This window comes from Eublepharis macularius, chromosome 11 (assembly GCF_028583425.1).
Source record: "Eublepharis macularius isolate TG4126 chromosome 11, MPM_Emac_v1.0, whole genome shotgun sequence".
Classification (NCBI taxonomy): domain Eukaryota; kingdom Metazoa; phylum Chordata; class Lepidosauria; order Squamata; family Eublepharidae; genus Eublepharis; species Eublepharis macularius.
Window position 1 is genome coordinate 73,343,389 of NC_072800.1, and position 24,417 is coordinate 73,367,805.

General features: G+C 39.9%; 1 protein-coding gene across 8 annotated transcripts in view; it reads right to left on the bottom strand.

Moving 5' to 3' along the window:
• ARHGAP12 (Rho GTPase activating protein 12) overlaps window positions 1-24,417 on the bottom strand; it is an 80,401-nt gene that overhangs the window by 24,772 nt on the left and 31,212 nt on the right. For 5 of the 8 annotated variants that reach the window (XM_054991326.1, XM_054991322.1, XM_054991321.1 and 2 more), the window contains 3 exons: window positions 18,014-18,277; window positions 11,228-11,368; window positions 6,372-6,452 (listed from right to left, as the gene is read on the bottom strand). In XM_054991326.1, coding sequence (XP_054847301.1) covers window positions 6,372-6,452; window positions 11,228-11,368; window positions 18,014-18,277 — 486 coding nt within the window. The remainder of the gene's footprint in view (window positions 1-6,371; window positions 6,453-11,227; window positions 11,369-18,013; window positions 18,278-24,417) is intronic. The other 3 variants (XM_054991327.1, XM_054991324.1, XM_054991323.1) reach the window with 1 other exon arrangement.

The following is a 24,417-nucleotide window of genomic DNA, read 5'->3' on the forward strand; positions in this document are numbered from 1 at the left end:
TGATTTATTTCATATTAATTCTGTGCATATAAAATGCAAGACAGGCAGGAACCAGTTAATATTACAGATTTATAAGTGTATTTTCTGCTGAAACCCATTTCCTTATTTAAACTGGAGAAGAATTATCAACCATGTTTTACATTTATAGCAGTCTCACAAAGAAGTTAGAATCAGCTGATGTTTTTAATATTTGCTTACATAGTACCAAAAACAGTATATTAAATTTTACTCGGTTATTATTTTCAACCCTTTAATTCACTTTGATTGGAGGATTCTCCCCCACTAGCATGACTTCAGGCAAGATCTATTATTAATACTTAGGAGTATTACTATGGTCAAAATCAATTTTCCAAACATCTAAACACAAATGTCTTTCTGGACTAAACAAATCTTACTTTATGATTCTGTGAAAAGCTGCATATCCTTTTAACATTAGGATATCTCTATCGATTACACAGCGGAGAAATAGACATTTCTTGTACAATAAATTTGATCTGCAGTATATTCTGTGACAAGAAAAGGAGGCGTGCTGCCCCCAACCACACATACAGTACAGGGTTGAAAAGTTTTCGAAATCAAACACCTGAGTGCAGGCCCTATCTCAGCAGTTATCTGCTATATTATTCACATGGTCAGGTGAAAAACAATCACATTAAATGCTTCACCTACAAACCAGAGGAAACCCCAGAATCAACTCAAAGCTCTTTGAAAATCAGCACTTGAGTCAAATAGCTTTAAAAATGTCTGTTTTGATCTATATGCACTATTTTGAGACCCGTCCCACAATTTAAAGGGTATGTTATACAATTTCATGGCTACCTTTCAACACAGTGACGACACAGAGGAATTCCTGTACATTTATTGTACAAGTTTCATCTTTGTCTGTAACAAGGACTTGAAGTGTGAGCATCAGTAGTAAGCTCTGACTCACAAAAGCTCAGGCTGGAATAAATGTTGTTAGTCTTTGAGGTGCCACAGGATTTCTGTTTTAATTTGAAGTGATAACACTCTGTTATGCTTTAGGTTAGTGACCCAGGCTCATCACTATGCAAACTTGCCCTTTTTGGGGTTGCTACAACACAGAAATGGTTCAAGCTGCATATCAACCTTAGAACAGAAGTAAAACTGAGCACCTATTTTGTTTCAAAACTACGCCGCCTTAATAGCAAACAAACTGGTGAAAGACTCTAAATGAACACTGAATATGTAAACCAAAAAAGTAATGCAACCAAGACTAACATATTTTGTAGGATATGCAGTCTTAAACCCAAATAGGTACACTATTAGAAGAAATGGAATAGTAAAGTACTATTCTCCTAAGCATGCGCTGTCACATGTCAAAGAGGTGACTTACAAGATAGGCCCAGATCAGAATTATGTTTTTTAAACAACTGAGGGTAATGTCTAGGTAATGAAATCCCAGTGATGTATCTTCACCATATGTATCTATAGTGCCTGCACACAATTTATGTCTCAGCCCAGCCACGAATTCACTAAGTAGTAAGCAAGCCACTCAATTCCAGCTTCCAGCTTGTAATAAGAGAATAATGCATATATATTTTATATATCTAGAATAAGGATTACTGAGGCAATATATGTAATGCACTGCAACTACGTTTTTTCTTGGGCAAGCTGATGGGTTCTATAGACCAGGAGCAAAACTATTACCCAACTCTTATGGTATCTAGTTTCTTCTGTTTCTTTGCTAGCTAGTCATAAATGAACCTAATAGAACATACCATGCCATTCATGTGGATTCCAAATCATGCGGAGCTGAGCAGTGACATTCTGTGAATCAATTCAACCCATGCAGTTCTAGTTGCATTGTTATTCATGCCCAAAAAGATATGATTAAACAGAGTTTGGGAGAGAATCAGGAACACACAAGAAATAAATGCGTAAATGTGTTATAGAGCAGCTATTCCCCAGAGGATACCTGTAATCAAAATTAAAACTTTAATTTCTGTCAGGCAGTTGTCCACTATTGTGGGATTTGCAAGGAAATCAAATGAGAAGGAGGGGTGTCCTGTTCTCCTTCTCTAACTATGTGGCATTAACGGGGAGGAGGCCAAAGTGGTGGCTAGCATAGGTAGAAAAATGTGTATTTTACAGTTCTCTTAGTTTTTGGTATTGCACAGATATAGGGGTAAGTACCCTTGACTCACCTGTCTGCAGTATGTGGAATGTGAATTTCCCTCCATTTTCCCCCCAGTGGCAATTAGTTCCACAGTTAATCCTCTCCCTCTGCTGTGAATGGATGTAGAAGGTAAACCGAATATGAGCCTATGGTACACAGAGAAGCTTGCGTTCTGCCCATGGAGTGCTCACACAAGCAATTCATCAAATCCTCAGTGAATGTCCTCAAACTGGCAGTGACAGTAACGTCTCATCAGACTTCATAACACTTACAATACAGAGAGGCACGAAGCGACTGAGACCACAATGGAAATTTTACCCTTCAAATATTTTGGGCTATTGTTTTGCTTCTAGAACAGCCTTCCTGATGCTTCAAAAGGTGACATGACAACTACAGCAGTGGACCAGGAAAAGAAGCTGTAGACTTTATAACATCATAACTATTTCCCATTCAGCTCTGAGGCGCCTGAGCCCAAATCCAGCAGGCTATCTGCCAACACAATTCACTACCACAATCTCATGGTGGTTGCAAGACTAACCCAAACTCCGTAAACCTAATTTCCCCAGAAAGCTGTCCCTGAACAGTCCTTTTTCTTCTTTAAACAAGAACAACTCACTATGTTTGAAATTGTACACAGTGCAGCTGCACACAAAATACAGATACAACCTCAACCATTTCATTTGTAGCTGTTCCAACACTGCTACAAAACTGCACATAAACATTTCTATTATTTCTTGGTTTCAGTTTGTACTGTTTTGAAGCTACTTTCAAATCCAAAATCGATATAACACCAGAGTTAATTGTAGACACTGGCACAGATGTGCAAGCTCTGAGATTTTCTCCTCCTACCACCCTGCTGCTGGAAACCATTACCTTAGATTGCCTAGTCAGCATTATGAAGGAACAGATGATCAGTTTAATAGTCTACAAACCTATATGTCTTGTATGCTTTGCTTATGACTAGATTTACTCTCTGCTCTCCTCCCTGCCCCCGCCCAAGATCAAATTAACGCTTCTTCCCCCCAGCACTAAGTGTTCAAGTACACCTGACTGAAAACTGAAACCAGAAACTTGTATTGCCTGCGGAGTGATGCCTCTGCCACTTGCCTAAGGCAACGGACACAGCAGATTGTTCTTTCTTTATTTCCTTCCAAGTTAGGCTAAGGGACAAGATGAGGGAAAGCTAGAGTTGTCGGCTAACGTTTATCATACCTAAGAGTCATGGGTTGGTTGCAATGCCTCAAAAGATTTTCAGCTCACAACATCTGTAGTATGTTCCACACCTTTTTGAAAATATCCAAGCCAACCCAAAGCAAAACAATCACTCCCCCACCACCCACCAAAACTCACAATTAGTATCCTAGACAGCATTAAAGACTCTTCTGAAGTCTGCACTCCTTTGACTTTTAGCAGCTCTGAAAAATCACAAAGGGAGCTGTGGCTCAGATGATAAAATCCTTGTTGCTATCCCTCATCTTCCTCCTCTTTTCCCCTGAAGTGACTTAAGTTGTATAGCATCCATTGGATTCCCAGAATTTGCTGGGGGCCATGGATGTTATGAGTCACTGGGTTTGGGGGAAGAACAAAATGTGGATTGGGGATGCAACAAAAATGCTCCCTCCTCTTGGCTGTTGCTAGGGTAAGGCAAGTAAACCCATGGAGCTTCTGATGACATTGGATCTGACACAGTGCACCAAGCACTCTGGCTCAAACCCTCAATAACATGGACTTTTAACCAAACGTATTCATAAATAAGTTTGCCCAAGCTCAGTTCTGAGAAGAGCTGAGGAAACTAGCTCAACATTGGTCTGATTTATTTATTTGCTTGTTTATTGGATTTATATCCTGCCCTCCCCGCAAGCAGGCTCAGGGCGGGTCACAAGATCTAGACATTAATAAAACAACAATAATATCTAATTTCTCGCTTTTAAGCAATGTAGTTCTAGATTAGACCTAGATGAGAAATCACCACAAACTCCATGGATGTATCTCCTGGTTCCGTGAAGGGTCAAATAAAAATGTAACAAAATAGCTAAAGTATTCAGTCATTTTGAAAAATAGTAATTTTATTCTTTTCAGGGGAGGGGGGGCACCAGACATTTAACTTATGACCAAAAACTGACGTTCCTCTAACTTCAGTGTTTTCAGGATACAGCTGTGTTGTCATTCATACTGGGTTATAATTCACTCTTGATTGCACTGCCAACATATCAGAAGCTCAAGCGCATCGCTTAAAATTATGTTTGGTTTGTAGTGAAAGGGCTGAAGAGTGTTAGGCTGCCTAAAAAGTGATTTTCAGTTTAAAGTCTGGCCCTGCAAGCCACTGTGCATATTAAATTCAAAGATCTTACTTGCATTTATAACGGTTAAAAAACACCTTAGACATTACTTCTGATAGCAGACTTAAATTGTCTAAGGATTTTGACCTATATGTTGCAAACAATGAGACCTATTTTCCCACTTGTTTCCTGTATTCCTTCTTGTCTCAGATACCTGTCGCATGAATTATGAAAAGCTTTGCCAGTCAATATTCTTCAGTCCGACCCTTCACCTCTTACATTTTTTCTATCAACATTTCTTGTTCTGCAATTATGGGTACTTTAAATCACTGGGAATACACAACCTGAGGCTGGTCAGCAATCTCTTAACAACTAAGCTACATCTATATGTACAGGGGCACAGGGAGAAAATAAAAACGTAGTTCTTCTAGCATACTTCCAAATTTCTAAATACAGATATGGGATGACACATGACTGTTGTCTTGCTATTGCTAACTTAGTACTTAATTTGGTGGAAAAGTAGCTTGAAATCAGTAATACGCTCAACTTCTTTAATACACAGAGTAACAGCAGTTTTATACAGGAATCCTTAGCTATTTCAAGAAAGAACCGTACTATCTATTTTACTCAGCTATAATGAAATAAACAGTTCAAGTCTATTTATTTCCTATCAATGAAATCAGGCGAGAACTACAATTACCACAAGATTGGTCTTTAACAGGACTAGAACCTGAAGAGCTATTTTAGGCACACGTAAAAGGTCTGGCATGGCTAGCAGGATTTGGGATATTTTTCTTTGAACAGAAGACCAACATGCTATAAACTGCTTTTGCAAGTTCCATTAATTTCAGAAATATTTGCTATGCAGCACGACATTTGAGAAATGTTAAGCTAAAATCACCTCTCATATAGGGAACTTGGATTCCATGTTTTAGAGATGAGAACATACAGAATTGTATAAATATTATCCTATCCCTTGAAGATTAAAACTGACCTCAAGTTTCTGAACACTTCCGCCACACCTTTTTATCAGGACTATTTCTTGGCATTCTAGCAGTCTAGGATCTGCACGGCCATGATCATATTGCAAACTGCAGGATTTACACTGTAGCTTTTGCATAACCATCTGACTTTTTGAAGATTGGTTCTCACACTCTAGTTCCCCAAGTAAACAATGACTTATGATTGAGGCTCAACAGATAAGACCCAGAGATCTTCCTGGCATCTTGTAAAGCTAATTATAATCACTAGAGACCCAAGTTCAGATTGGCTTCTGTGATTTCTGTTATACCTAATATGACCTTAACTGCATTCAGGACTTGTAGTCTATTCAGTGAAACAGATAAGCTAACAAGTATTTTCAAAGCCTGATGAAATAAAGATTATGACCAACTGGCTCTGGGGAAGGGTAAATGACAACCTGTCCTAAAATCTATCAAAACTAAGAGAAATGTCTACTGGTTTCTTACTGAGTTCTGCGAACATACCACTGAGGAAACTACAAAACTACAGGTTATACTTACATTAGAAACACGCAGCCTTATATACTTCAAATCCATCCGCAGTCTTAAATTAATTGAAAATGTGACACCCCAATGGCCATTTCAATGGTATGTCCCAGAAAAATACACACAGTACTTGCTGAGATGGTTCACAGTCTAAGAATTCATTATTTGGTTGGGGGTGGGGGGGGACAAAATATTATTACAGCTGTTTTAAAACAAGAGCTAAGTGAACATTCCTGTGATAAAGTACATCTTACTTTTAATCTATTCAAGGTTCTGCAGGCCTTCAGGATGAGATGGACTATATATTGAAAGAAAAAGAGAGAGCTTTCTCCACCAAGATTCAGCATTGCCATACAGTTAAAATGACACACTCCAGAAATCAGGTATCTTTTGTATCTCTTGAGCAAGAGCCAGAAATTTTTTTATTGTTTTGTTTTTAGTACTTACTTTTGGCAGCGCCCATTCCGATCGTGATCCATCTGCATTATAATAGTATGATCGACCTTGTTCGTCTACATGTTTTATCCACTGCAGAAACGAGAGTTAATGAAATATTTATTAGTAAAATCTGGAATAGCTGCCAAGTGACAGAATCAACAATGGAAATACTTCTAACTTTCTCAGTTCACTAAAGATGAACACAGCCAGAATCTCCATGGTTACACCTTGGTTCAACTCAAAATCTTGCTGATGCAGCAAAATCTATTATAATCTATAGTTTAAAGTACTTCTGTCACAATTAGCATATACTATGAATCATGCTGAATTGAACCCATACAGTATATCTGACCAATTGTTAAGGTTTGTGAGGGTTTCTGAGAAAGAACACTAACAATATTATCTAGTAACTTTGGAAATAACTATTACTGTCTAGTTTTGTTTTTGTGGTTGTGTGGGTGGAGGCATTGTGCTTCCACTAAAAGCAATGCTGCTTATTCATGATCTCATATGCCTCAGGTCTTTCGAACTATTACAGGGATGGGCTGTGGGTCTACTTTCTCTTTACAAGAATCTCTGTGCCATCAAAGGGCTTTAAATGTGCAAAGCAAGATAATACTCAACCGTTGTTCACAGTTAGGAGTAGGTGATCTGCATTCTTCAGCAAACACTCTTACTCAGGAGCAAAACACTGCCTTGTTCTAACAGGCAAGTCCAGCATTCTTCACAAGCACCTCAAAAGTCTGCAGCCACTAGGCTGTCCCAGAAACTGGCCACTGGTTCACTAATGGACTAGAATAACCTTCGGCTGTAATGTGAAGTCTCATGGATTCCACTGGCATGTGCTTCAAAGGATCAAGTTCTTCACTGAAGCTCATTTGCAGGAGAGGGGGAGTAATTGACTAACAAATTTAGGACACCTAATTGGTAACGTTTAACAGAATGAACAGTTTTATAAACCGGCCACAGAATTGAAAGGCAACTATCTGAAAGCCATGAAGTTAAATATCCTCTTTAAAAATCTCGTGCATGTAACTGTAATCCTAAATGTGCAGTTATAAACTGTACCTGTCAAGTTATGACAAAGCCAGTCATTACTCACTGAATTTTAAAGCTTGGCCCATACACTTAAAAACACAGCGTCTTGTCTACAGCCCATGATCTCTTCACCTCCTCTCTGCAGCAACTTTTCTGCTGAAGGATGTATGCGCACAGTCTCCCATCCGTTAAGGCTGAGAAAGTTTAGGTCTAACCCCCTGCAAAGGCATGCGCTTACATCAAGTTTAAAAACCTGAGCCAAGTACTTTGTGCTGTGCTAACATTAAAATCCTCTACATCCGTGACTAAAAATCATTCTCTGGTTGGTTCTACTGTCTCTAAGCTTTTCAGTCTCGAGATGGGAACCAGCTAAACATTCTTCAACCTTCCCATTTATCTTTGCATCTTTGTCTGGAGCCAAGTCATGCATTTGACTGCAGTTTGAAAATTGATTGCATCTTAAGTTTCATTCCTTTTTGATTTAAGGACTGGCCCCTGTCAGCACTGGAAACCTGTATTTGACTGCCATTGATGCCTTTGGTCACACCAAGGTTCCTTTTTACCTTTTAATGCCGCCATGTAAACTCTGTTATTCCTTAGAGTAAATCAGTTCGCTTTAAATAAAATAAAGTGCCTTTGAAATATTGCAAACTCAGTTCATCTTCTAATGTGTTGTCATGGTAACTGAATTAATTCGACATAATATTTGGGATCGATGAATTCATAAGGTATCTCTGGTTAATCTAAGAGAGTCAGCAAAACAAAAAGCATCTGCATGTCCTTCAGCATCTCCACGTGTTACTGGAGAAATTTCTAAACACACTATTCACAGTTTATTATAGACAAGCTGGATGTACTGTGAAGTTTAATTCTTGTTGCTACTAGGAGAATGGTTTATTATGGTATAAAAGTCTTCCTAGAACTGGACGTAGGGAGAGATTTTTTTTCTCAACAAAAATAGGAAGCAACGTGCAGTAATCCCCTTCTTACCAGAACAAAAATATGGAATGGTTAGCAAAAGCATGATTGATAGGTTTGCCAAGCCTTCCACTATGGCAGGAAGCCTCCCTGCTGGCAAGCTGTGTTGCCCACCACCACCCTGAACAGCAATGGGAGCAAAAAAAGTGATATTAGTGACATTACCTCATCACTTCCAGGGATGACCCAGAAGTGACAAAAGGAAAGGTCCAGGAAACACCATAAACTCTACATTTTTACCATAGAGTTTCCAGTGATTCCTAGAGATTCCTTTTCTCACTTCCAGGTTGTACTCAGAAGTGATGTAGTTGGCAACTTCACTGACATTGCAGTCACCCCCTATGTCTCTGCCCCCAGCCTTTCTGCCAGTTGCAGCCTTGGTCTGGCAACCATACTCTAACATTAAATATTAGCATAATCAATGCCTCATTCTAAAACAAGACTTCAGAGGACAAAAAAAAGAGTTCCTAACACGGAAGATATCTACAAAACATCCCACATTCAAGATCTTTCCAGTGACCACACAAATGAAAATTCATTCTAAGATCAATTTTCTTTTAAAGTTCAATTTTTTTCCTCAGCTGGTAAAGAAAAGTAATTTGCTTTGCAACATCCAAGAGTGGTATTAGGCATTTTCTTGTCAGCCACTGCACTAAAGAGGACTGGAATATTTTTTTTCCCTTCTGAGGATTCTAAGCCTCCTAAGAATGCTCTGAATCCAAGAGCCCAGAATGTTTCACCACAAAGAAAGTGTGGAGTCTTAAAAGCAGGATTCCTTTGTTAGAGAAATTATTTAATGTATCTTCTTTTATTCTCTTAACAAGGACACAAGGGGGAAGTGGCATGGAATAGCAGAAACTGTACAAGAGCTTCTTTGGAATCTCTGAGACAGGGGGGTTGTTGGAAAGGTCAGAAAGGCTGACTCTTCGTCCGGCTGGAGAATAACTGAAGGCTATGAAACCTAGCTGAAGAAACTATGGCTTCACAAGGTATCTTAGAGCCAGCACCATAAGATGGGAATTGAAATCTAATCATTTTAACTTTATTCTGCCCCTTTCTCAATTCATCACAGAGAAATAAGCTTAGACTTAGGTACTCGTTTTTCTTTGCCCTTTGGTGCAGTAGACAGGTATTTTGCTCACAATACTTTATTTCTTTCTGCAGTTATTGTCTTCAGTTACAAAAACAGTTAATCTTTTCTTTTTATAAAGCTGGTATTTTATTCTGAGCCCCAAACTAGTCTATGCTAGGAACACAATTACCAAGATACAACAGAAGAGAAACTCCTACCTGAATCTGAACTACTAAAACAGAGGGGGGAGGGTGTTGACAGGATGACCAAACTATACCTGGTTTTACTGGTAGTGAGCACTGAAATATCTTCTTTCAGGTGGGGATAATAAACTGACATCTCATTATCGTTTAGCAACTTGGGAATCTGTGCCAGTTGGGTAAATGCCACACCCCCTTGGTAAAACATTGCTGCCTTAGAGACCCATTCCGCCACATGCCACCATATTGAATATGCCCTGGGGAATGTAGTAGAGCCTGGGAGAATGATCCTCCTCTTCTGTCTCATCTTAACAAAAAACAGAGAACAGTGGGGGAAAACCTAGCTCTGTTCTGCTTGGTTCTTCCTCCCACCCCTTGTTTGCTGGTGGACCAGATTCCAGTTTCACTTTCTGCTGCATTTGGTCAGTGCAGCAAGCACAACAGAGCTAAAACTTGCTTTTCTTTATGTCTTATTTATTTATATCATTTATAATCCACCTTTCTCACTGCGACTCAAGGCAGATCACACAGTTTAAGATTAGTACAGCCGGTATCAAGGCCATTTCCATAAATAATGCCATTGGATAAATAAATGCAAGTTTACTAGATGTAGCATTAGCAAGAAGCCAATACAGAGAAATGCTGAAATAGAACATAAGCAATTCCAGGACATTAGAAAACATGAAGCGTAGGCAGCATCTAGGAGCACATATTTAAAGCAACAGATAGTATGTTAGGCAACAAAGTGGTGAAGTCTATGGTCCCTAACTCATTAGCAAAGCATCTGAGACCCCCTCCCTACACCCCACCATGGAGGAAGGGAGAGAGGGACAACCCAGCCAGCACATAATACAGGGCTCTATTCAGGAGACAACATATTGCTTCCTTCTTGACAACAAGAGAGACTGCCACCCACCAAGCAGACAGACTTCAGTTCTGCTCCCAGAATTACAGGGCAACTCAACTAACTGGTCTTTTTCTGGTTGCCTGGAGGCAATTCAACCAGCCAATGCAATCATTTATTTTCAAGGCAACTCAAATCCCATGCCACAGAAATCTCTATCGTTTTAAGAGTTCTCCAACTCAAATACTGAATTTTAAAGATGCAAACCATATCAAAAGGACAGCAACGTGTTTTGTTTCAGCAGAAGCGGAAAATTTTTAGAACTGTTAAATGAACAATTCTGTTTTAACACAATACAAGGGAAAACAGCTGTTCATAAAATGAGATGTTATGCAGTCTTTAGACAAGAAAGCCAGTGGAATTCTAAAAACCCGCTAAACAAGATACTGCATGAAACTTGCTACCTCACACAGGTGTACACAATTTCTCATATCACAGTACAAAATCATAAATGATAGCTATAATCAAATAAGTATTTTTTTCTAGAGCAACAGGAAACAAATGCAGTATGGTACCTCTCAAGAATGTTAAGGAAAGAAAAGCAGTTTGAAACAAGCTTAGCTGACACTAATCAATACTTATCTACTACTAATGAAATAAAATCAAAGTTATTTGAATTCCTACTCACTATGTTTCTATCAACTTACAAAATGTGATGAAGAAAAGCATGTACCTTTTCATTAGTATAGTCACTGGTATATAGCGTTTGGCCACGTTCATCCAACTCTTCTGACCACCCTTTGGGAGGAGAACCATACTGACTATCTGACTGGCTGTTACAAGAACTGTGGTAGTTTTCTTGAGATGAGAGAGTCTACAAATGGTCAAACACACACAGAAGTATTGAAAATTGATATTATTTCAAATTCTGAAAGAGTCAGATAGGAAATAATCCTTTAAACGAAAAACAATTTCAGAGTTTTATAGGTAAGAACGAGATAGCAGATCACTTCTTCAGATCCATCCCCTCCCTGATTTATGCTGATTATTGGATTAGATGATAGTCCTATGCCAGTTTGGTGTGGTGGTTAAGAGTGGCAGCCAGGTCTGATTCTCCACTCCTCCGCTTAAAACCAGTTGGGTGACCTTGGGTCAGTCACAGCTTCTCAGAGCTCTCTCAACCCCATCCACCTCACAAGGTGATTGCTGTGAGGATAACAACAACACACTGTGTAAACCACCCTGAATAGGCGTTGTTGTCCTGAAGCGCAGTGAATAAATTTAATGTTATTGTTATTATTATTAAATGGAATTGTCCTAATTAGAGACGGGCACGAACAGCAATATGAACAAAAAAAAGCCACGAACAGCCCAATCTGCTGTTCGCGAACAAGCTGTTCATGAGGCCCCATTCTAAACAAATAGGTGGTCGTTGCAAGCCTCGTTCGTTGCTGTTTGTCAGTCTGACACCTGCAATCAATTCCCTTGACAACTTAGGCAGGGATTGTCTGAACTCTGTCTGAACTCCTGCTGTTGCCCTGAAAACCCCAATCTAAGCCCAATTTAGCTTGATAGGCAGGTCTTCCTTTCAAGTGTGCAACTCCAAATCTGTTACAAGGGAGCAAAGACCAGGGGGGAGGGGGGCTCTCAGCAATGGCTTAGTTTGCAGACAGTAGAGAGGGAGAGACAGTTGCTGTTGGCATTTTGATAGAGTGCATTGGAGCTTGAATTTTCTTTGTGTATGGTGGGATAAGGATCTACCCCTTCAAGTTCCAGGGCTGCTGCCAGGCTCTGGGCCAAGCTATTATTTATTATTGGTACCTTTCCTGGTGCCTGCTCAGGTCAGGTTTCTGGGAGTGGTGCGGTAGGGATCTTGACCAAATTTGGATGATGGCTGGAGGAGAGCCTGCTGGCCCCCACGGACAGCCAACCATGAACATGTTCGTGAACAGGGTCATGTTCGTGGTTGTTCATGAGTCCCTATTTGCGGATGGCATCGAACAACGAACATCATGTTCGGGTTTTTTTTCTGTTCATGCCCATCTCTAGTCCTAATCAGGCTTAAATGGACAGCACAATTTGCATTCTATTGAAATCAAAGGAGTTTATATTGACTAAACTGTGGTATAATTACCTATGAAGATAAAAGCAGCATGAATGAAGGAAACACTTGCAGGGTGGAGTGAACTTATGCAACTAGCATTGTTTCCAATGTTAAGAACTGACAGCAAATGCACGCATGACTTAACTCTTGCCTTGTTCATGCTCCCCCCTCCCCTGCCTTGGCCTTTTAAAAAGCTTTTTCCTTCTCTGAAATTAGAAGCCAGCATAACAGAGGCAAAAGTGGTGTGGAGGGGAAAGGGGTGGCATTTGCAGGAGAAAACCAATATTTGTTTGTTTATAGTCTACCTTTCTCACTGAGACTCAAGGCAGTTTACATAGAGTGAGATTAGCACAGGCAATATCAAGGACATTTCAATAAACAATGCCATAGGATAAATAAATGCAAGTTTACGAAGGCATAACATTAGCAAAAATCCAATACAAAGTTGAAGAAATGCTGAAACAAAGCATAAGCGATTCTAGGACTGACGATAGACAACATAGAACTACCCAGTAGGGTCATACTTAAAGTAATAGACAGTATATTAGGAGTATATACTTGAAGCAACAGATAGGATGTAAGGCAACATAGCAGTGAAGTCTACAGTCCCTAACTCTTTAGTGAAGCATCTCTTTGAGATCATCTCCCTACAATACAGCCCCCCTGTATGTATAAAAAGCCTTTTTGAATAATTCAGTTTTACATCATTTGCGGAAGGCCAGGAGAGTGGGGGCTCTCCTGACTTCCTCAGCAGGCCGCTCCATAGGACAGGGGCCACCACAGAGAATGCACATGTATTGGCAGCTGTTGATTTCACCCATGAGCACGGTGGCACCTGCAGGAGACCCTGTCCAGATGAGCCGAACCAAGGCCATTAAGAGCCTTGTATGTGATAGCAAATATCTTGAACTGAGCACGGTAACTGATAGGTAGCCAACAGACTGACTGCAGGATGGGAGTAGTGCTTATGCTCCTGCTCGTTCCTGGTAGCAGCCAAGCTGTTGTGCTTTTGTACCAACTGGAGTCTCCTAGTTAACTTAGACAAGAGACTTATGATATGAATAATGCATTACAATAGTCAAGTCTTGAAGTTACCACAGCATAGCTGCGTAAGAGGCTAAACACTGCTCCTTTCCATTTATTTCCTGACTAAAAATGTTCACTCCAACACCTCCTTTCTTCAGACAACAGTTTGGGAACAGGCTTGCCATTACATGCAACTCTACCCCAAGAACAACCAATTGCCACTGCAATTGAACTCTAGGAGACCCAGTGCCCTCATTTTGCATACATGCTATTAAAAATGAACTTTTGCTGTTTATACACCATTGTTCAAACTATTAGGACATGCCAATCCAATTTTTTTTAAGTGATGTAAAATATTAGAAAGGAGAAGGTGATTGCTGCAAACTTGGAATGATAATGAAAACTTTACAGAAATATGTCTACTACCAAACCATTTTCTGCATTGATATCTGATTCTATTTTTTGCATAGTTCCTAATTTTTTAATCCAAGTCCTACAACATTGTTTATTTTAATTATTAGAGGTCTTATGCTATTGGAGTGCATTGTTTTATACCGTGTAACCTGCCTTGAGTCTCAGTGAGAAAGTCAGGCTGTAAATAAATAAATATCTTTTCCCATTTTTCACTACGGCAGAAATAGATGAGTATTACATAACTGCTTTACCTCCCATGTTTCATATTGCTGTTAAGCAATTGTCCTTAACTTGTAGAAGTCTTGGTTTGGAATGTAAAAATCAAATCTAATGCTTTAATTAGAAAGTTCAAAGAGTATGCATCCATACTGTTTGAGCAGTAGCTATTTTCATAAAATCAGTTACGTTGTAATACAATTTTGTGGCAGAGAATATTCATTCTGCAACTGAGCTACCAGTTCTACTTTAATTGGTTTTCTATTTTCCTAGTAAAACATGGGGGGAAACTATCTGCAAAATTTGACCTATATATTACACTACCTGTGATAACTCAGAAGCTAAACATCATAATGCAATGGTATTGAGACTCTCTTATGAAAGGGAAGAAATTCAAATTATGCAATAATCCCCCCCCGCCCCCAGATAGACTGAAAATGCAAGACACTGGCTGAGTAGAATTCAGAAGGTTAATGAAAAACAATAAAGCAGATGACTCCAGGAATCCAAAGAAACTACGTGGCACACTGACAGCTTGAATGCATGAGAAAAAAAGGCACAATTGGAACAGGACGAGTAACTAAAAATTTTGATAAAAGAACAAGGTATGAAGAGATAGTATATGGCATTTCACATACATTATTCAATAGTCCTAGAGATGATGATGATGATTGATCCATTAGTACAGTGATAGTCACTAAGCAGCTCAAGAGTCACATGTGGCTCTGTGACATGCTACTTCTGGCTGCTTCCCAATATGGCACCCTTCCTATGATCCAGAAAAGTGGGCAAGGTCATTGCTTGGTAGCATCTGTGGCTGGTAAATCCTTAAATAAGTGCCATCCACTGCTGGAAAACAGGTAAACAATTACCCTTTCCAAGCTGCTGGCCTTGTGCCAGGGACAGGACTGTGCTCTCCAGCCTGACCCCGTTCTCTGCAGCCTCCACATTCGCATCCCAGAATGAGGGCAGTTCAGGGGACAGGGCGGAAGCAAGCTTACTGCAGAAAAGAGAATAAAACCATCACCATGGAAGCCACCTAAGAAAAGAGAGTGCTGGCCACAGTTGATCAGTGGCGGTTTTATTCCCCTTTCTCCCCTTTGCTCCTCCTCAAGGCACCCTGGCAAGTTCACTGTCTTGCCTAAAACTGATGAGCCTCAGGCTGAGGAAAGAGCAGGACGGCAGAAAGGGAAGCTCTTCCCCTCAGTCCAGATACACGAGGAGTGGCTAAGGTCCAGCAGTGGTGAGGAAAGACAGCCCTACAAGCTCAGAGGTACTCTGGTAATTTAAAGGTTTATAATTATATATTGTACAGTTATATCTTATATTACTGTTTTGTGGAGTGGCACACTGGACACCATGTAGTCATGTGGCAATTTTGGTTGCTAGTAATTGTGACTGTGGCTCCCCATGAGTTCCAGTGAGTACCACTGTGTTAGTATTTGGAATTATGCAAGGGAAACAGACACTGTACTTCAAAACAGAATTAACTTCAACCAACTTTCCAATCATAAACACTTCTGAAAACAAGTTCCACTACAACCACTTAGTAGCATCTGCAAGAACACACACACAACTCATTCTGTCCACAAAATAAACAAACTTGATTACCTACAGTGGCCCGAGAGAATCAACTCACCCCTACTATCCAAAGACAGTCAAGCTCATCTACCACATCAGCTGCCAGCTGCAGCATCTCCTGCCTTTGAAGAACAGTCCCACACTCCTTGGTTCCAGAGTACAGCTAGGATTCTTCAGGTGAGCTGCACTGAAAATGTCACTAAGCATAGTATCAGGAGGACTCAAGCAGCCATGGAACAGTCACCGAAGCACAAGCTCAAGATGCTTCACTGCAGACCTCTATGTAAAGGATGAAACCTTTATATGCCATATAAGGTAAGGAAAGGCCCAGAATCACATAAGACGTAACACCTAATCCCACCACAACATGGGGAAAATTATATACCTTCAGTTGCAGGGCTATGGGCAATCTGAGCTATCACTGAGGGTATAATATTATCAGCAAGCCAGCCAAACAAGCTAAAGTTACAACAATTTCATAGCTGCCTCCTCAAAAACTCCACAATACTGAAATTCTTTTCATAAGCTATTTTAGGAATTTAAAAATGCAGCTCTTGCTAATCAGTTATGTTTGTTATATTCCATTCCCACTTTTAGAGAGTTGGCATTGAATAAAGAACTTTTTAATATATATACCTCATCTGTAACATCCTACACCATCATACTTGGTAGAAATACCTTGTAATTCTCAAGTCTAACCTGCAGAAATTTGTTTGACAAAAACAATGAGTGCCATTAAGCTTATCAAATGACCTGCCAGTGAACCAAAGCAAAAAAAAAATGCCAATATAAAGAGAAACATTTCACAGAATCCACATCATTGGCTTTTAGAATACCAAAAAGAGACCAAAAACATACATATTTTATCACCCAGTACAAGGTTAGTTCAAAAACATACCAGTTTCAATGGAAATGGAAGTTTGTGATAGTAATGTGTTAATTGCCCAGTAACCTTATTCTGAGGTTCATCTGGCCTTGACTTTGCTACTTACAATAAGGTAATGAAATGAAATCCTGCCCTCAAGTCATAGTTGACTTATGGCGACCCCTGGTGGGATTTTCATGGCAAGAAACTAACAGAGGTGGTTTGCCATTGCCTGCCTCTGTAACCCTGGTCTTCGCTGGAGGTTTCCCATCCAATTACTTACCAAGGCCGACCCTGCTTAGCTTCTGAGATCTGACAAGATCAGGCTCTCCTGGACTATCCTTGTCATACATGACCATTATAAGCTAAGATGGGATCTGCCCTCCTCTTGGAAGTCTTTAGAGCTCTTTAGTTTGGATCCAATTAATCCCTTCTGTCAGAGAACTCCCCACTTAGAATGAAGGAGTGCTTGGATCAAATCCTGGGTTGTTTAAAGAAAAAAACCACTTCACCTTTATTGGTCCCTGTATTCAGAGGGAACTGAAATAAAAAACTGAACTTTCTCTAAAGGAGGGAAATTAAGACCATCTGAAGAGCTACATTTTAATCAACTAAATTTAGTCCATAAGCCACACTTAACGCTAAGCTTACCTCTTTTTTTTTTTTATAAATTTTTTTATTTTTCATAACTACAAAACACTACACAGCACTACACAAGACTATCACAAGGAAAGGGGAGAGGGAAGGGACAAAGGGGGGTGGAAAAAGAAAAAAAAGAAAAGGGGGGGGGAATGAACTACAAACACTAAACACTACACTTCAATGTTTCCCTTCATACTGTCATAATACAAAAATAGCTCCATAGGATAATGATGGAGTGGTTAATCATACAGAGAATAAACATTTCAAATTCTGATTAAACTTTCCTCCCCCTTCTAGGTCCCGGACGCAGTTCTCTCTGTGCAACCGCTGTTGCGGTGCTCTCCTCCTCCTCCCCCCCCTCCGGCTCCTCCTTTTCTTCGTTCTCGGTGCAGCAGAGTTCTGGGTTTTTATTCTCAAAATCCTTTAGTTGATCTTCTGATAATATCTTATAGGCCTGATCTTTATATCTGAACCATATTCCTTCCGGGAATAACCATTTGTACTTTATTCCATGGTCCCTCAGAAGAGCTGCAAACTTTTTATATTTAAAACGCCGTTTCCGGACTAGAAATGGAACGTCCTTCAAAATCTTGACTTTCAAACCCATAAAGTCCAAATCCGCATTGTATGAGTTATATAGGATGGTGTCCCGAATCTTTTGCTAAGCTTACCTCTTGATCAATCTGATTCAGAGAGTCTCCTCGACTTATGCTTGGATCCCGAGTCCAGCGTGGCGGTTTCCAGGTTCTCTCTTGTGTTCCTTTGTTGTAGTAGTAACAGCGTCCAGTAGCATCTTTATGAGTTTCCCATTCTCCATTAATTTGAATGGGAAGGGTTGTAGGTAAAGGTGGGAGTGCAGACTGAGATATTTTTAGTTCTTGCAAGTTAGCGTAAACCGGTGAATCTGGCCTTCCTTGGCTTGGTGGCGTAGTTGGCTGTTTCAAGAAAAGAAATGGTATATTACTTAAAGCTGTATATTATGATTTTACAACAATGGACACTGTACATGTATGGAGCTGGGAACATTCAATGCTTTTAACAAGGCAATTTAACAGCCTGACCTCTGTGTGGATGAGGAAAGCCACAAACCCATATACTATCTCAGAAGAATCCCCAGGTATGCAGAAAAATATGGAACTGTAAATTGGGGAGAAGGATTTAAATGACCTAATGATGACTAATCAGGATCCAGGAAGGACAGATTGTTGGGAAGATTGTGTCAGTTTCCTGCAAGTTTTGACAGGAAGTGTAGTGAGTGCACTGGCAGCCACGAGCAAGGGGAAGGGCCAGCCTCACCTCACCCGCCCTGCCCCGCCCCTGCAGCTTGCCTTCAGGTGGAGGGGTGAGAGCTCCAGGGCTGGGCTGGAAGTGGTGCCATGCAGAGCTGCGGCGCCTTCCCGGGTGCAAGGCTTTGGCCTGGGCGCCACCGATGCTCTTCTGAGCTCCCTTCTCCCACCAGGCTCAGGGGAGCAAAGCCTCTGTCAGCTGCCCTCAAGCTCGAACACAGCCACACAGGGAGGCCACAGCTCCATGGTTCTGGAAGGCTCGAGAGGACAGAGGGCAGCCGTTCAGAGGAAGCCTGAAGTGGGACAGCTCGGCTCAGCAAAGGCAGCCCGGCTGGTCTCTGGCCTGCAAGAGCTGCTCGTGGCTGTCAGTGGGACAATGTTTGCGGCTACACACCAGGCGCACAAGCTGGCCCTTCCCCTTGCTCGCTGCTGCCAGTGCACTCACTACACTTCCTGTCAAAACTTGCAGGAAACTGACACGTCTTCTCAGTGTCAGGCAGTGCTTCTCGTTTGGCTCTCAGTCTGCTCAAGCCCCCGAGAGTTTACAGAATCCTAGATTTTGAGGGATAGGATTTTCCAAATTGTTCCTCCCAAGTTATTCTTCACAGCCCACCTAGTTAACAATAAAACATTTTTAAAATTCAGCAATTTAGAAGGTTGTTATAAAATAAGCTAGCCAATAAAGATATAAGCATCCAGCACTCATGCAGTCCTAGAACACAACTCTAGTGAGCTATTTTGAAAAATTTATTTCAGGCGGGGATGGGCAGGCAGTGGAACATCACTTCCTTGGTACAGAGCATGAAGGAGGGAGATCCACATATACAGGATTATTTTTCTCAAACATCCGAGCCACATGAAAAATGTTTTAAACTCACTGCTATGCCTTGTAGAAGACATGACATTTTTTGTCACTTAACAGGCAAAAGAAAGCAAAAAAGAGCTTGCTAACTATACAGCTAATTTGTAGTATGCTTATTCATCAACTCACAACAAGTATTGCTCAAGAAGATCCACTGTGGGTTGAAATTTTAGATAAGTGAAAAGAGTGAAATAAAGATAAATAGTTTATCCTCGAACAAAGCTACTAGCCACCTTGTCTTACTGCAGAATAAATTATCTTTGCTGTACTACATGAATAACACAAATTTTGCTGGATGATTTATTTGCAGTAGAGATTATTGACCCAGAAAACATTGCTAGAAGTTAAAATTCACAGAAAAAACTGAATATCAAGCTATTGGACCAAACAAACCTTTTTATTAATCCTTGTCTCAATGCTGAAGCTCTAATTTTCAGGAGTCAAGAGCTCAAAAACGGAACAAACATGACTTCAATGGGCTTAGACTGGAGTAACTCTACATAGGATTACATTGCAAATGTGATGGCTTTCAGGTTTATCTTCCAATTGCAGTCCTTAAAAAGAATTATGCCTCTGAGTCGCTGAAGTCAATTGGTTTAGAAGGATCTGACTGCACAGGACTGCACCACTAGACTGTAAGAAAGAAGACCATAAGGGCACACCAGCACAACTGAGCATGGGATTAACTGGAAATAATTTTTATCTATAACATCTACCATCATTTAAAGCAAAGCACCTTGACTACTTTGTTTCAACTTTCAGGTGCTTAAATGCCAATTTCCTATTGTTTTCACTTATCACTTTCCCAAGCCTGTTTTGCTTCCAAGTTTGAAGAAAGATTGCAGGAAAGCCTGGATGACTGCCGTGTGGCTGGGCAGATCAGATTTTCCCAGTCCTGCCTACAGAGCAGCCATTTTCCCTGCCCCTGTTGTAGCCATTTGTTCCCATCATCACTGGAGTTTTTTTTTTAATGAGCCATTGAACAGCAGTATATTGTTACAACATTTTTATCGATCTGTGTATTGGGTTCTCTGAATTCCCAGCTTTAAAGAAAGTATCTAGCCACTTTCATTGCAGATATATAATGGGAAAGTCACATCTCTGCAGCCAGAAGTGCTAGAGACTTTAAAAAAAAACAAATCTGGTATAATGTAACAATGTACCAAATGTACCAAAACAGATTGGTATAATGTAACGATGTAATGATGATATTCAATTGCTGAGTTTTTTAAAATACTGATAAAGCATTGGGGGCACAGGAATGAGGGGGGTGAGAATTGCCCCTGCCCAGGACTGGAGCAGTGAAGCTACTTGTATCACCAAGGTGTATTTGGGGAATCAAATATTCTGGTCTATGGTTAAAAAAAAAAATCTTAAAATGCACCAATTTTTGACATTTTAAAGAAACTATATCCTATGCTAATGCAAATAAGGAACATGCAATTTTAGTGTATACTGCATATAATTAGAGCTTGGTCAAAAGGAAAGGGCAGAACCTTGATTTACACTGTGTAACAACAATACAAATCACAAATAAAAACTCCTAACCAAAAAAAGAAATCAAAGTACGAACAAAATACAATCTAGATTTATTTCATGCACATGTATTATGAATATTTATACTGCCCTTCCATCTCCAAATGGTTAGGTGGACAGATTCTGAATACAGAGCCTCCATTCTTAGCTTTTTACCGACTTATTGTCCATAAATTTGTGTGTACATTCTAAATTACATATCTCAGATCACTAAACGCAGAGAAGTTAGCCGTGTTAGTCTGTAGTAGCAAAATCAAAAAGAGTCCAGTAGCACCTTTAAGACTAACCAACTTTATTGTAGCATAAGCTTTCGAGAATCACAGTTCTCTTCGTCAGACGCACCTGACAAAGAGAACTGTGATTCTCGAAAGCTTATGCTACAATAAAGTTGGTTAGTCTTAAAGGTGCTACTGGACTCTTTTTGATTTTGCAGATCACTAAAGCATCTCACAGCACTAAAACCATAAATGTTTAAACTCTACAAGTATTTAAAGCAATCTTGTAATTCTGTATTGATCAACAGTAAACATATACATAAAAACCTAATTGCACTTACTGATCTGGTATGATCCATTCTGGGCACCATTACTAAAGTATGCAAGATTAGCATACAATTTATCACAAATCCAACTGATCCTGTCCAATAAGCCATTCATAATCTAGCTACTGTTAATTGGACTCGTTCTAACAAACATGACCAGAAATTATATAACAGCTTGATTAAAAACTCAGAAAACAAATGTTTTAGTTTATAAGTGGTATTTTCAGTTTTGTAAATCTGGAACCAAAGAGTATATATCTCAGAAATTCTCTCTCTGACTGGTTAAGTCAATTCTTATTTTGTGGTTTTGATAAGGTATAAAGTCATAATATATGCAAAAAATGATGAATGCTCATAATTCAGAAATATTTGCTTTCTGGCTTTGGGACTGAAGAAACCACCAAGTCAGGAGATATTGGTTAACTTGTCAGGACAGGAAAGGAAACAATACTTTTAAAAAATTAATCTAGAGTGTCTACACACCTAAAGTCAACCCTGACCAGGACTTCCATTTGCAGTTTGATCCAAAAGGTCTTCTAACACTCAAACACTATCTAAATAACTCTGTAAACATATTATCCAGGATGAAAAGTTCTCAACTTATTCATTTCACATATTTATATCCCACTCTTATTTAGGGCTTCCAATGGACTCTTATTATTGTTAATCAAATTAATTATTAGTAATAACATTTTGTAACTCTATGTTATCAGAAGTTGTAATACTACTCACTGGGCACAGTTTAACACTAAATTATTAGATTTTATTCATGGCAGCCTTCAGATGAATATTTTAAATGAGACTGAGTAACAACTAATGGACAGATACAGAATATTGTCCAAATTCCCTTCCTATCCACTAGATGTCGCTGTGGAGCTCTACAGAGTCAGAGAATGCCAATTGGTTAATTCCTTTGCAGACTTTCTATTGTATATGCTTTCACTTGATATTATTTATTATATCTAATTCTGAACCAGACCCTAGAGTATGGATCTAAAAAATCCACATGGTAGGGCCAGGGAAAGATGGGGAGGGGGTGTCTACAAAGCTGAGGAAATTGCCAGCTGTGCAGAAAAATCTGAAATCTTAAAAAACAGGGGAACCCAACAACAACAGAAACAACATTTGTAGCTGTAAGTGATTAATGTCTACTGAGATCTTGTGAGACTACATTTGAGATCTCAGGGGCTACATGACTACAGCAATATTGCTGAGCCCTTTAAGCCTTGATTTCAGACAAAAAAGGGGGAGAGATTTTTAAAAAGTGGATGATGAAGGGGACAAAAGAAGAAGGTTGGGGGGTGGTCAGGTAGGAGAGAGAGAAGAAAGGAAAGCAGATAAAGGTAAGCTGTTGGATGAGATGGAGAGAAAGAGGCAGGGGGAAAGAAGAGGCTACGGAGTGCCAAGGGAGTGAAAGAGGAAATAATGTGTGAAGAGAGATTCAGGGTTGGAGAATGAGATGCCCTTGCAAGTCCTTGCAGGTTCCCTGCTTGTATTATAAACATATGCTCCATAATTTTAATGGCAAATTGGTAGCATCACATATCTGTTGAACAAGAATTCCAAAAGAAACTCTCACAATGAAATATATACAACACTAGTACGTTGGCATAAAACAGTTTACAGATAAGAAGCCATCCTTCCCTTGCTGGTAAATAAACTGCTGCTTAGAGTCACACATATACCACTGTCCATGATGGAATTCATTGATCTGAAGTGGGTTTGCCAGTATTTCAGGAAACTTATTTCCCTACAAGCACATTGTTAAAAATCTCCTCCATGCCAAGGAAAACAGCAGCTATCTGTTAGCAGGCAGGAAATTGCAATATTCCATTACAAATACAGAAGACTTAGGACCAGCGCCTTTCCAAGAGAAAGTAGGGCTCAGATATTTAAATAAAATTTATAAACATGTGATCAACAATTCTGCACAAAGCCCATGAATACACTGTGTAATTGTTAACTATATACTTAAAAATCGACATTTTGCAGATGCAGCATGCAAAATGCTGGGAGAAGGGAATATTTAGGAAGTGTTCACTTGATCATTAAGGTAACTATACTTGTTCTGAGGAATACAAGTGGAAATTTTCAAAGATGGTATGACCAAGGATCCCATAGACAGTACAGAGAAAATGACAAGACAAACTTCTGAAGAGTTAAACAACAATAATTCAGTTTGTAGGGACCACCCATAAAGTCTCAAAGCACACAGCCCTAAAATCAAAAGTCAGGGTAGGGGCAACCTAACTTACCTTTTGGGCTTTGGTTGCATCATCAAAAAAGGAAACACCCACTCAGTGTGCATTTCAGAGCCTCTGCAATACCTTCCTGCCAGACTCTGGAAAAGTATGAACTACCTTGTGAGCACAGACATATCAATGGGCACACCCCCAGGGCTGGGAGGCGGGGAGAGTGAAAGACTGACAGACTCTCTTCCCATCCCAATAAAAGCCAACATCTCCATGGATGAAGAAAAAAAAATGACTGAAGTGAACCTTAGCTAAGTTTGCCGAAAGGACAGATGGCCCAACGTACAACTATTTTAGGGGGAAGTGTAAAGACAATATAAACATGATTAAGTCTAGACCAGCCCCGTGGCGCAGAGTGGTAAGCTGCAGTACTGGCAGAAGCCGGTTTCAAGTAGCCGGCTCAAGGTTGACTCAGCCTTCCATCCTTCCGAGGTCGGTAAAATGAGTACCCAGTCTCCTGGGGGTAAAGTGTAGAAGACTGGGGAAGGCAATGGCAAAACGTGATGCGACGTCCCCCCCATGGGTCAGTAATGACTTGGTGCTTGCACAGGGGACTACCTTTACCTTTTAAAGTCTAGAATAGTTAGAAGTCCACATT